Consider the following 13,923-nt stretch of genomic DNA (forward strand, 5'->3'; position numbering starts at 1 on the left):
AAAATGCATTTCAACCAACACTCAGTTTACACAAACAAGGAATTTGATTCAAAGTGACCACCAAAAACTCATATGCACACAAAAGACCTGAGGGGGGGGATTGAATGGGTGGTGTCAGTGAGCTGTAAAAAGACTCGGGATTGGTCAGGATTTAGGGGGGGTGTCTGTACATATAAAGGGGGTGGAGTCACTAAATGTAAATGACGGGCTCGTTTCGGGGGCAGGGTCAGCCTACTATACTCTACTCAATATTTACATAAGATGTGCATATAAAATGTACAAGGAATTATCTCCCGTCTCACCAAATCTGTCAAAAAAATAAATCAATAACATGACATCTACAATAGCACTGTAACCTTAATCTTGCATAGCCAGATCTCCATCTCGCAAACTCCGGCTGGGTCTTGGGAAACTTTCCACTCCAAAATGTTTGGATCACCACACCTCAGAAATCCTGGGGAAGTCATCCAATGGGAAACACGTTTCAACTGGTTAACGTTGTGAAGTGGCCTCCTTATAGGCTACCATCATGGGTTGCGCGTATGAAGACTGCCAACATTGTCTCGACCCCACACTACTCATCCTTGCTGCTAGAATTTCCCAAGACTTTGGAGAGTCTGCGAGTGGATGTATGGCTACATGAGACTACAGCAACCTCTGTATTATTTTATTTTACCTTGAGTGCCATTGAAAATACGTTGTATCTTTAAAGTCACCTGGATTTTCCATTCAGGCCGGAATAAGCACTATTAAGTACCTAAAAATATATATAAATCAAAAACAAACATTTAGTCCTCCTTTTTGTCAGGGGACCATGACACATTAATTTGAAACAGCACAGGTCTTGTTTGGAGAAAACAAAACAAAATGGGAACAAGCAATGGGGTTGTTAAATGTGTACTTCATCCAATGGTTGTGACAAAGACTGCTGGAAAAAGGACATTTCAAGCAACCCGAAAGAGAGGCGTAATCATTTGGTTTGCTTTCCTTTTAGGAGTCAGAACGGTGATGAAATGGTTTGCCAAGCAGTGGTATATGTTAATTGTAGCGCCGTTCGGCCATTTTGACACGCCTCACTTCAAATAACTGAACGATTGGTGTATGCGTGTGTCTGTGTGTGTAAAATTGCATTCAGATAAGATGCTGTGTGCGCTGTGCTACGCTCTAAACTATTTTGTTCTATGGCTTGCATGGTACACAAACAGCTAGCAAAGCCAATGCTTGCATGGCGGAGAGATAAGCAGCCTTTTAACTCCTTCAACTCAGTGTCCTATCTAAACGTCCCTTATGAGAGAGAGAGAGAGAGAGAGAGAGAGAGAGAGAGAGAGAGAGAGAGAGAGAGAGAGAGAGAGAGAGAGAGAGAGAGAGAGAGAGAGAGAGAGAGAGAGAGAGAGAGAGAGAGAGGGGGAGAGAGAGAGAGAGAGAGAGAGAGAGAGAGAGAGAGAGAGAGAGAGAGAGAGAGAGAGAGAGAGAGAGAGAGAGAGAAGAGAGAGAGAGAGAGAGAGAGAGAGAGAGAGAGAGAGAGGAAATGCCAGAAGAGCCGTCTTTCATCTCTCTTTAAAAGCTTCACCACTAGGGGGAGTTGTTACCTCATTTAACACCCGCATCACGGAGTCTTCTGTTTCGACCACTGCACTGGAGGGTTCTCTATGTGATTATGTGTTTTTGGATGTATGTGCGAGTATGTGAGTTTGTTTATGTTTCATATTCATTTGTTTAGTAAGATATCGTTGCTTTGTCCAAGTTGTTCCCTCTCTTGCTGGGCTGGTGAATCCTGGGTAGCTGGACATCCACCTCCTCCTCGCTGTCGTCTGATTCGGCACTGGTGATGTCATCCTCGTCTTCCTCTTCATCGTCATCTTCCTCCTCGTCCTCCTCTTCGTCCTCTTCACTCGCCTCCTCTTCCTCGCTGGCCTGGGGCTGTGTAAGGTTCTGTTGGGACATGGTGGGATGTGAGAGAGAGTGGCAGAACTCATTTTCACTCTCACACCTCCCATTATAGTGTTGTGTGAAACTGAATCCATACAAAACTATAGCACATATTGTTTAAAAGTACGACGTGCATAACCACATGCTTTGACTGGCGCTGACACCCGTGTGGGATTAAGTATCTGTCTGGTAATGGATAAAAAAACGTTGAAATTGTCTGTTATTCATGGTAATATTCAGCATCAAACAGCGCTTTTGGAAATGCAAACGGGGGTGGAAAAGGTGGAAGCAACTGTGCCCAGTCTTGTTATAATAACTTGTAACACTTGGTTCATATTAAAGGATAAAATTATTCACCCTTAAATTTTGCTCACTTCTCCACAGGTCAACTCATTGTCTGCTAAATGTTCCTTTTTTCTTTTTCCACAACGAAATAATAATTCCCTTCCACTCACCCGCCCAGTCGGTAGTAATCGGACCAGTGTTATAAGTGAAGTCAAAAAAGGACGTGGTAGCCTTTTCGTAGCTTGGGTTTTTCTGTTTTTACCATTTTGTGGCACTGTGACAGCTTTGATTCTTGGAAACTCAACTCTTTGTCGCTCCATATTACACACCACATTAGTGTCACACTTAGTCATTCCACAGCCAATTCCGGAGATTGCTCCTCACCTCTGCTTCTTCTGTGTCAATGTCACCTCAGTGTTACGCTAACTTCACCTGATAAATGACTGGAAACTAGCATAGGTATGAACTCTATGTATGTTAGCAGGTTTGTGATCATCATTTGAAACAATATTCTAAGAAAGATTCTTCTGAGGAGTAAATCGGTCCTAGCAACAGACTCGCTGCCTCCTCCTCCTCCTCCTCCTCCTCCTCCGCCATCTCTTCCTCGTCCTCCTCCTCCTCCTCCACCCCTCCGCCTCCTACCCCCCTCCTCCACCTCCTCCTCCTGCTCCTTCCCCTCCTTCTTCTCCTCCGCCTTCACCTCCTCCTGTTCCTCCCCCTCCTCCTCCCCCCCTCCTCCTCCTCCTCTGCCTCCTCCTCCTCCACCTCCCCCCCCACCTTTCTGCCTCCACCTCCTCCTCCCCCTCCTTCTCCTCCCCCTCCTTCTCCTCCCCCCCCCCTCCCCCCCTCCTCCTCCTCCTCCCCACTCACCTCCATGGGGTTGACAGTGATGGAGAGGGCTGAGTCATCCCAGGCCACGTCTGCCTCCTTAGTGGTCTCAACCAGCTTGGCTTCCTGCTGGTGGGTGAGGTGGATGCGGTAGATGCCCAGCACCACCACCACCACCAGGGCGGCGATGCACATCACGATCACCACTGTGGCGGCACTCGGCACTCCTGTTAGATAACATGGGAATCTGAGATGCAGTGCTTTATAATGAAACCCATCCCAGCTGAAATGGAATAATGCATGTTCCATTGGGGCTTTGCTCCATGTTGCTTTGCTACTGTAAAATTGAACTGTCTGGTAAAATATATCTTGATGTTGAATATGTACACACACATCCATGACATCCATGAATTGAGACATAAAGATATTTTCAGTGGAATTCTGGGAGCTGTAACTGTCATCCTATGCTCTCTCACACACACACACACACACACACACACACACACACACACACACACACACACACACACACACACACACACACACACACACACACACACACACACACACACACACACACACACACACTGGGGAGGGAAGAGAGGGGGGATGGGGGGGGTGAGTCGTTCTCTTGATCTCAAATGTGTATTTTTTTATACTCGGATCACTCAACTCCAAAATAGCTAGGCGTCTGCACAAGGCCCGTTACTCTGTGTGTGTGTGTATGTGTATGTGTGTGTGTGTGTGTGTGTGTGTGTGTGTGTGTGTGTGTGTGTGTGTGTGTGTGTGTGTGTGTGTGTGTGTGTGTGTGTGTGTGTGTGTGTGTGTGTGTGTGTGTGTGTTTGTGTGTGTGTGTTTGTTTGGGTTTTTCTGTGCACCAACTTTGGACACTTATAGAGGAGCCTTTAATTGATCATTTGATTCACAAAACAACACCCAATCCATGGCCTTTGATCTTCTTCACAGAGACGAAGTGCGCTGCGTGTTTCCACTCCCAAACCCCCTTAAAAGCACACACACCCTCAGTCACTTTTTTTGTTGTTTTACTTGTCTGGCTTCTCCTTGTTATCGTTGTACTCTGTACTTGACATACCCCTATACCGTGCAGCACACAGCCTGCCATACAACATCGAGGTGTCTCATCAGCCATGACGCACAAGCAGGCTACGTCACGAGGACACAAAGTCGGTGACTGCCAGGCCTGTGAAAGTGAACACCTAAGCTAACGCTGTCGTTTGAAATTAGTATTAGCGGTTATACTATTGGCAAAATAAAGATTATGAGGAAATCATACAAATATGTTCCGTAATGCCAATTAGTGTTTCATTGAGTGATTAGTTGCTCATAAGAGTGTTCCCTTAAATCGAGCATCTCCTGAAATAGCCATGCACATTTGCTGATAAGCTTTGACAGATCAGGGTGCAACTTTTAGTTGGTGACTAAACATATCAAACATGCACATCAAATATGTTTTGTAGTGCAACTTTGCTATTCTTCAGGTATTAGTAAGTTAGATAAACTCACAAATAACTACTTACTGACATGCCCTCAGCTATTTCTTCACGCAATGTTCTTGCTTTTTCAGGGACATTTGATCAATTTGCACCTTTTTCATATGTTTTCCATGACTGCAAAACAACTTTTTTAAATCCAAGTTTTCCAGGACGTGTAGGAACCCTGCCTTAAGTAAAAGTCATTGCTGGACGCCAGCACTGTCATGGTTTGACCAGTGAGTTGGCGTCTATATCTCAGATGTTTTCCAAGTAAAACATGTTTTTATAGTGCTTTCAGAAGTGCCAGTTAAAATGTTCTGATTGGGCGGTACAGAGCAGTCTTTCACCTGTCACACTGACTGGAGAAGATTTCAGACAATTTCAGACCCCGATGAGTTTCCACTTTGTCTTCCAGAAGTGTGCCTCCATCTGTCCTCCTCCTCACCTCCCCTTCCCCACTCTCTGCCTCTTTGCCCTCGGAGTAGCAAACAGCAGCACAATTCTCCGAGACTCCATGAGGAACCCATTAGAGACGCATCAATAATTAAGACCCATGTGATCTAGGTCAGAAACCACTCTCCTCATCCTCCCACCTCCCACACCTGCTCTTTGGATAGTCCCTGAATCCCCTGGGTCTAATGGGACTCCCACCACTACCAGGCGGGAGCTCTGCTTCCAAGGCTGCGGTTATGGACAGCTTGCGAACGCCAGTTTGAATTTAACTACATGGTAAGGGTTCAAAAAATATCAGTCCCTTGGAATGAACTAGAGTTTGTTCCTCTTCACTTTTGCTGTGCAGGAGAACTGACAAACCCACAGTGGGTTCGGGTTTGGAGTTTAATTGAATCATGTTTTTTATTGTGTAGATCTTTCTGTATCAAAGGGGCCTTGCATGCATACGTGGAAAATACATTTAAGATGTTGTTGTTTAATTGCAAAAGCTTTGTGCCCTAGGTCTTGGGAACAGTGCGGTTTACTATCCCAAATCCCTCAGAGAACTCCCTATCAAAAGGGATGTCTGCTCTGCCTGCTCTTATTTCATCTGTTCAGAGTAGAGGAACAGGCGCGGGATAATGGATGCATGCAAAGCGCCAAGCCATCAATTTGTCTTCACTTGTTTGAGCACTTGTTTGAAGTGCACCTCCTGCCCTCCAGGGGTCAGCAATAAAGGATTGCCGCTTTGATTCAATTTCAGCGGAAAAGCGATGGGATTCATTTATAATGTTTATCTTTATTTGATTGGATCTTTATTTCAAAGTGAGATGTACTATTGGCCTTGATTCGACAGCGGCTTTGAAAAGTTGGCACCCGTTTAAAGCCTTGTTTGCTGTCTGCTCTTACCTGAGCTGTGGCCGGGGTACAGGCTGTGTTGTAGGGAAGACGGTCGATGCACCATCTGCATGTACTGCGGTGGAGCCACCATGTAGTTGACGTGCTCGCCAGCCTCTGAGTCATGGAGCACGCCGATCTGGAGTGGATTGAGATTTAAAAAAAAAGAAAAATCAGCAAACAGAAATGACGGAATTAGGTATGGTTGAAATGTGCTCTGGTCCGAATTTCCGCCGACTCCGGAGATGGGCTCGGCTCCACTCAGACTGACCTCCAGTTTGAACTCGTTGCTGGTGTAGCGTCCGTTCAGCTCGGAGCAGGTGAGGCGGAAGCGACGCCGGGTGAGTGAGGCCGGAAGCCAGTGGTGGTAGCGCACCTGTCGGATGACGTGCTCGTAGTTTGACATGGAGTCCACGCCTGTTGTGGGGGGGGGGGGGGGGGGGGGCGCAGGGAGGGTTGGTTACGTGGGTGGCCGGTAACCATGGTTACCCTACAAGATAAAACACTGGAGGCATCGCTATAGTTACCGTTTGCGTTCATATGACAATGGCGTCAAGGACTCTAGCGCTGCTCTCACCTCAAATAATGCAATTATATAAATGAAGGACGTGGCTGGAGTGAACCGGGACGCAGATAACGTTGTGCCTTTAATAAACGTGACATTGCGGTGTTTCTGTGAGTTTGTTTACCTCCCCAGGAGAATACTTTGATGAATCGATGCGTCTACTGAATTCAAGGCTTTAAGGGTCGTTTTGTTTAATGCGTACAATCTTTTGTTGGCTAGCTGCTTTGTATGACTTACGTGACGTCAACAACTAAAAATAAAAGGTGCTATGCAAAGTGTTGCTTTTGTTATTTCATGTGGGAATGGGGGGCTGCCTGGACTCTGGGTTTAATATTGCCTTTTTACCAAGATACCGAGGCATGCAACTCAGGTTCTGGGGAAGAAAGGCAGGAAAGCCATTGACGTCGTTGGTCCAGGATTTGCCTTCTCCAGTGGTCCAATTTGTATTTTTGTCTGGAGGATATGGAGTTGTTGTTGCAGACTCCTCATGTATTAGAGAACAACCTTGCGTGACGGTTCCACTTCATTACCTCGTGTTCATATTCAGCACAAATTCAACAATCCATGCAGAAACAAGGCAAAATTAATTTTCTTATTTAAAGAGCATCTAATCACCAAAGCGTTTTTGATCGCAATGTGAGCGAGAATAACGCAATACCAAAAACCAAACGCTGTTGGATATTCAAATCCTATCCCCCATTGTTTTTCTCTGCCATAACATCCTATTTCACCTGAATAAGTGCCTCATGTCAGAAGTAAGAACCGCCTCAAATGCCTGCGAGCAAAATGTATTGGAAGAAGTATGTTAGACGTGAACCTCTGTTACCACTACCTACTGTCACGCCATCAGCAAACCCCAGCTCGGTATCCATGGTAATGGAGAGCGGGAACGAAAAGTCAAGTACACTTCACTAAAATATGTTTCCATATCCTATTGGGAATATTGACATCAACCTTTGACTGTATCTCAAATCTTACAAATTTGCTATTGGGTCAGATTAGTACCTAGGAGGTACTGGAGTGGCCACTAGCCTACCATATATGGACATGCCGGAGGTGGAATTGGTGGCGTCCAGGTGCATGCCCAGCAGACTGCTGCGGTCCAGCTGAAGAGACTCCGCCTCCGGCCTCAGCTCCTCCCCCAGCACCAGGATGTCACAGTAGTCCAGGTTGTGGATGATCTCCTCCAGGACTCCTCCAGCATATACTGCACACGAGCACACACACACACAAACGCACATGCAAGCAAGACAGAGGAATGAGTATAGCATTCACGTTACACAACATTATCTGTACAAACCTACAGCAGATAACTGATGGCGTTTTTTGTTCAAATTGAATCATGACTACAGTCCAAATAGTCAGTTGTCAGTAATAGTCTATAATTTACGTAATTGACTAGTATCAATTGGTAATCAATAGTCAATAGGATGGGATAAGTATTAATTTACTATAGTACATTCTAGGCTATACTGTCTTGTTCTTTTATTGGGCAGTGGTAAATGAGGTAGGTATTGGTATCCAAGAGATTGGATAGGAGGTATTGGAACTGAGATAGGAATGATGAAATAGAGTATTATAGTATTATATTAGATGAAGCTGAGGAAGCGTTTTTGGATGGTTATAAAAAGCTTTGGCTGTGCAATGATCTGGAAGCTATCATTATGAAAAAAAATAAGACCCACTCCAAAAGATTTAACTAAGAAACATGGCTGTTCCCAACTTCTGTGAACACCAATTATTCTCTGGTTCCCCAAGGCAGCAACGCTGCCGTCAGCTGCGGCGATAACGAGTCCCTCCAGACAGCTGTCGCCGTGGCAGCAGCAGGTGGGCTAACGGATGCTCAACACTTTGCTAAGCGGGAGCCAACGTTTGCCTTGCCGTCAACCCGCCGAACCGGCGACACATACCGACATATCCTGGTTGGTATCCCCCCCATACCACCACACACACACACCCACACACACACACACACACACACACACACACACACACACACACACACACACACACACACACACACACACACACACACACATTGCTGCCACTTCCCCCCCCCTCCCCTTCAGAATCAACCTTGAAGACCTAACAACCTCGTCATTGAGATACAGGGAACAAGTTACAGACAAACAGACACACAGACAGAGAGTAATAGGAAGGACAAACCATAGCATCGTGGCGAGTGGGAGCAAGTTACAGAAGAGGGAAGAGAGGGATGAAATACAGAGACAGGGCGAGAGACAAATGGAGAGAAAGAGGGAGAGAGAGAGAGATTGAAAACCCCAATGGTAACTGACACCGGGGATCGCAGAGGGCTCCACGGCAACAGGGGAGTTTTCAGAGATGAGGGTGGAGGTGTGTGTGTTTGTGTGTCTGTGTGTGTGTTGTGTGGTGTGTGTGTGTGTGTGTGTGTGTGTGTGTGTGTGTGTGTGTGTGTGTGTGTGTGTGTGTGTGTGTGCGTGTGTGTACGTGTGTGTGTGTGTGTGTGCATGTGTGTGTGTTTGTGTGTGTAAGCATCAAACAGGAATGAAAAAAGACAAAGGCAACCAGCGAGATGAAGAGAAATGATGGACGAGTGGGAGTTAAAGCAAGGACATATTGACCAATCAGAGCCTTGGAGGTGTCCTACATGAAAGAACAAGGAACGAAAAGCGAGATGAGCAGTGAATGTCTGAGAGACATCGTGGAGAGGAGCAGGGGAAACTCAGACAAGTAGACTGTATTTGAAGACCTAAAATAAAAAAGGGGGCTGGCAAAGACTCGGGTGGGTGGTGGTGGAGGTTAGCAGGAAAAGAAAAAAGATGAGGGACAAAAAGAGAGACAGGGGGTAGAGAGAGAGGAATGAGGGGGGAGAAAGAGAGGGGAGGGGAGAATGAGAGAGGGGAAGAGAGAGAGAGTGAGGAGGGGAGAATGAGAGACTGAGGAAGGGGACAGCAAGAGAGGAAGGGAGAGAGCAAGAGATTAGGGGAAAATGAGAGAGGGGGGAGAGAGTAAGAGGAGGGAGAATGAGAGAGGGAAGAGGGGGGAGAGAGAGAGGATGGGAGAGTAGGCCGTATCAAAAGACAAAGTGCTGAGGGGGGGGGGAGGGGGGGGGGGCGAGGGATGATTAACTGGGTCCAATGGAAACTTATTGCGTTGGGCTGTAGTGTAGATACGTGATTCATCTGGAACCCTCTAAGCCTTGGAGACTGGAATGAACGAGATCTGCTCATTATAAAGACCTTGTTGCAGCTTCCGCCTCCTCCCACACACAGACACACACACACAAATGCACACACGCACACACACACACATACGCTCTTCCTCTCTTTTTGTCCTTGCCTCTCTTTATTTTCTCACTCTCCCTTTGGCTTTATAATAATCCCCCCCACCATACACACACACACACACACACACACACACACACACACGCTCTCCATCTGAACTAGCAACACAAACCATAGCCACTATTCTCTCCTCTCATGGTGTTGTGAGAGTGAGGCATCCTGGGTAATCAACTCATCTGGTTGTGCAGAGGATAGACGCAGACCCATGTCAATGTTGCCGACATAATGGAGAGGTTCTGGCTTGTAAACATATATAAGTAAACAGGTTTGTAGCGTTTTATTCCGATAAAAAGCAGTATAATAACATCATACTGTTTATCCAGAAAGATTGAATTCGTTTTTACATTTCCAGTACGCCAGTGACTCTGACCAATCCCTTAAACAGGACAGAGACGTCCATACGGCGCCTGTACCGAGTTGAAATGTATGGCGAGGCAGTTTATAATAGCGCTGAGGACTTCAGCCCACACAGGGGGAATCGCGGCAGTAAATATAAGCCATAAACTGTGGAGAGACCTTGAGGATGTCCCAGGTGAGGTGTGTGAAGCAGCCGACACGACACGCGCTTAGCAGCGGAATTCAGATGACCCAAGACGATAAGAACACAAGCGATACACCTGACACAAAACAAAAGCCCAGCCTCGGATGGGAGCTCATCACACCCTTCACAGTTGATTCACCATCCGTCAAGCCACTCGCTGAAATATTTAGCATCCCTACACTCTCAAGGGTTTGTTTGGCTTGGGTATTTTCTTCCCTCCCTCTCCAACGGGGTGACGGGTGGCGCATGCATTGGCGATGGGACATCATGAATCAGTGAACACGTTATCATTATGGAACGGCCCACTCGAATATTCAGTGAGCTTAGCATCTGCGAGGAGGCATCATCTCTGCATTGGGTGATACCGAGGGGTAGAATAGCATTAGGAGAATGCAACCGGTGTGGAGAGAGCGAGGGAAACAACGTGCCTGACAAAAGTCAGAAGTAATGAATATAGAAGGGGCTGTGTGGCTGCCACAATGGGGGAAGAGAGCAGAAGGGAAGGTTTACTTTGAGTTCCCCGCAAATTTGCATTTTGATCATTTGATCATTTGATCATCTGGCGTTTTTTTTTCATTCATTTTTTTTCAAGACTGAAAAGACTTCGTGCCATTTACTTTGAGTTGAGGAGATAGTGGAGTAAACAGGACTTTGGCGGCGTTAAACAAACTGTGAAAGACAGTCAGAGAAAGTATTCAATAGTTAGTCAACCCGAAAATTACTTTGTTCTGATTGAAAACCGTTCTGTATGGGTCTCGAATAGTGTTTATGTGTTTTCTTTAGACTCTAAATATATACCGTTGCCACACAGGGGACGTGTTGGGCAAAGTACGAAGGCTCTGGCTCTCCTTTTGACTCTATGTTTATCCAGACTGGTACTTTTCTAAGGGCCGTGCTCCCTTGCCTAAAGCAAGCGTCACCTCACTTGTTCCCCTCGCCTTTTAAAAGATCAACTGGGTGGAAGTTCGGCCGCGCTCGCCCCGAGATACAGAGAACGAGAGAGATAAAGAACGAGAGATGCTAAAAAAAGAAAAAGCCCCTGTTTACACAGGCGCTTCGCCAACCGGCCCCTTTTAACACAGAGGTGACGTAGGTGACCCCCACCCGCCCGCCGACACCTCTCGAGTACAGGACACCGCATTGGACGACCCATCACACGTACCTCCGGCGTAGCGGGCGGCGCTGTCGGTGCGCGTGACGGTGCTGGCGATGTGGAGGTCCTGGAACAGGTCCAGGCCGGAGGAGCCGCTCAGGTCGGCGGCCGGCCGCCTCAGCTGCTCCACCCCGGCGATGGTGATGCGCGGCTCGCTGGGCTGCAGCACCATCACCACCGCGTCGATGTCCGGGATGCTGAGGCAGGTGTCCTCCCCGAAGCACCTGGAGGTCGGGACACAGGTCAGAGGTCACGGGAGGATGGGATTTTTTGTTGCTCAAGGGCCAACGGTGTTCAGATCATTCAGGCAATCCTTTTTGGAGGATTGTATCCCTAAACCATATCCCGCCCTTCTAAAGGACCCCCTCCCCCCTCCCCCCCAAGGCATCGAACACACAGAGCGCTTTTCAATACAGAGAGAGTATAAACTGGGAACCCAGCATCTCGCTCACTGCCTTTGCAGTTGCTGAGAGCCTCGCTTGTTCTTTCTGCTGTCAGGGGCTTGTGTCTCTGGCGAGAGGCCCCTAGACGCAGGTTATAAAATCTAAAAATAATCATCATTGTAGGCTTAGAGGTAAATGTTTTATGGGGGCTTTAAAACAGAGAAAGACACGGCGCGCTGCTCTGCTTTTGTCTAGGCTCCAACCCAGCAGCCAATGCAGTGTACCTCTTGTTTTACAGCCTGCTAATGGTTAGATGTGATCGGCAACTAAGATGTGAACACAGTTTGGCACCAAGAGGTGGCTGGGAGCCACATTACAATACACAAGGGATGGAAATAACGTTGGAACAAAATTAGCATTTATAATTGCGCATATCAAATCCACATCACTTATTTTCTGCCGAAATGCAGTTTCTTAAAATAAATCCTCCTACCTGTTCCTGGAAACCACATGCATTCCACTAAAAGTGCATGACCGTCGCTGGTTTAGAGCTTCTCCTATGGATTAGGATTTGGTTTTGGCTTGTTTTGCTATTTAAAAAAGCCAAGTGATGCAACTTTTGTTTTTACTTGCCGTTTTTATTTGTCAGGTATTTGGTGGGAGATTGTCAGAAACAAGAACTTCACATCCCCAGATGAGACTCCCCCGATGCCACTGTTTGAGTCTACTCTTCCTACACAAATGAAGACAAACCAACGCATACCTAAATGATATATGTATCCACCTATTCCAAGTGAACCCCTACTCTTCTCTCCCTAAGATTTGGAAACACAATCCTCTCTTTAAAACAGAAACATGGGTCCCTGCAGGCTGAGCTGCCAGGGTGGGGGTGAGAGAGAGACAGTGAAGGGTTCAGAGCTGTTTTGTGTGACACTGGTTAGCTCTGGCCGGTGGATGCGAGCCAGAGTATTTAAGGACCAAAACCAACACACACTCAGCGCATGGAGGAGCTAATGAAGGGATCAGGCCAACACCTGGCCGTCAGTCATTAGCCCGTGGAATTGACTCGTTAACCCAGAAATCCCCTTACATGAAACATGGGAAGCAACACGCACACACACACACACACACACACACACACACACACACACACACACACACCACACACACACACACACACACACACACACACACACACACACACACACTCATACCCACACACAAACACACACAAACATACACAGAGTGATGACATGTGATGATGTTCTGTTCTGTTTTGTGATTTAAACTAGTGTCGGGAACTGTGTTGTGGAATCATCAATCTATCGCATGCATCTCTTGTATTTGAATGTTTTGAACCTTGTTAAGCACATTGTGACAATTACTATGGAAATAAATTTGACTTACTCACAGATCAAAACATTGATGAATAAACATTCATGCATGGTTGCGTGCTATAATGCACAACCTAATCAGGCACGAGGATCAGATAGATTTGGAATAATCCCAGGGGAAGTTGTTTCCGACACAAAACACTAAAGGCGAGATAGAAAAATTAACACACACAAATACTCAATAGATGATAGCAAAAGAGAGAGTGATGAACAGCGATGGGGAGTCATGAAGTAAAGAATAATATGAGGCGTAGAACAGCTGAAGGGAAGAAACCCATCAGATTAACGGAGCGCCTTGGAGGGAGCCACGGAGCGGTGGCAGAGGGAGAGGTCCATGTTTTTACATTCCACCCTGGGTCCTTTGCGATGGCGCCGGCGCATCTGTCAATGGAATGTGCACACCCACCTCCCAGGGCAGGAGGTAATGACATGAAGCAATGCCACCGCACTGCCACCGCCGCGCCCGGCCTGTAATCAGCCACCTAGCCGGATTACGGCGCTCAACACTTTACTTTTGCCTTCACACCGCTGTCCTAAGCGCGGTCACTCTGATCCGAGAGCTCCCTTTCACATTCTCGCTCTCTCTCTCTCTCTCTCTCTCTCTCTCTCTCTCTCTCTCTCTCTCTCTCCCTCCCCCTTTCACGCTCCTTCTCTCTCTCCCCACACTCACTCCCGACATAGTTTCAGATGGATCAAC

The 13,923-nt window shown here is 46.9% G+C and overlaps 1 protein-coding gene across 1 annotated transcript in view; it reads right to left on the minus strand.

Annotated features, from left to right (window-relative positions):
* Positions 1-1,596: 1,596 nt before the first annotated feature.
* LOC130405679 (calsyntenin-2-like) overlaps positions 1,597-13,923 on the minus strand; it is a 139,943-nt gene continuing 127,616 nt past the window's right edge. Inside the window, 6 exon segments of the mRNA XM_056610850.1 lie at positions 1,597-1,932; positions 3,085-3,269; positions 5,877-6,003; positions 6,136-6,281; positions 7,466-7,636; positions 11,459-11,673. Of these exon segments, the coding sequence (XP_056466825.1) occupies positions 1,717-1,932; positions 3,085-3,269; positions 5,877-6,003; positions 6,136-6,281; positions 7,466-7,636; positions 11,459-11,673 (1,060 nt within the window). The 3' untranslated portion in view covers positions 1,597-1,716.

Source organism: Gadus chalcogrammus, chromosome 16, assembly GCF_026213295.1.
Source record: "Gadus chalcogrammus isolate NIFS_2021 chromosome 16, NIFS_Gcha_1.0, whole genome shotgun sequence".
NCBI classification, from domain to species: Eukaryota; Metazoa; Chordata; class Actinopteri; order Gadiformes; family Gadidae; genus Gadus; species Gadus chalcogrammus.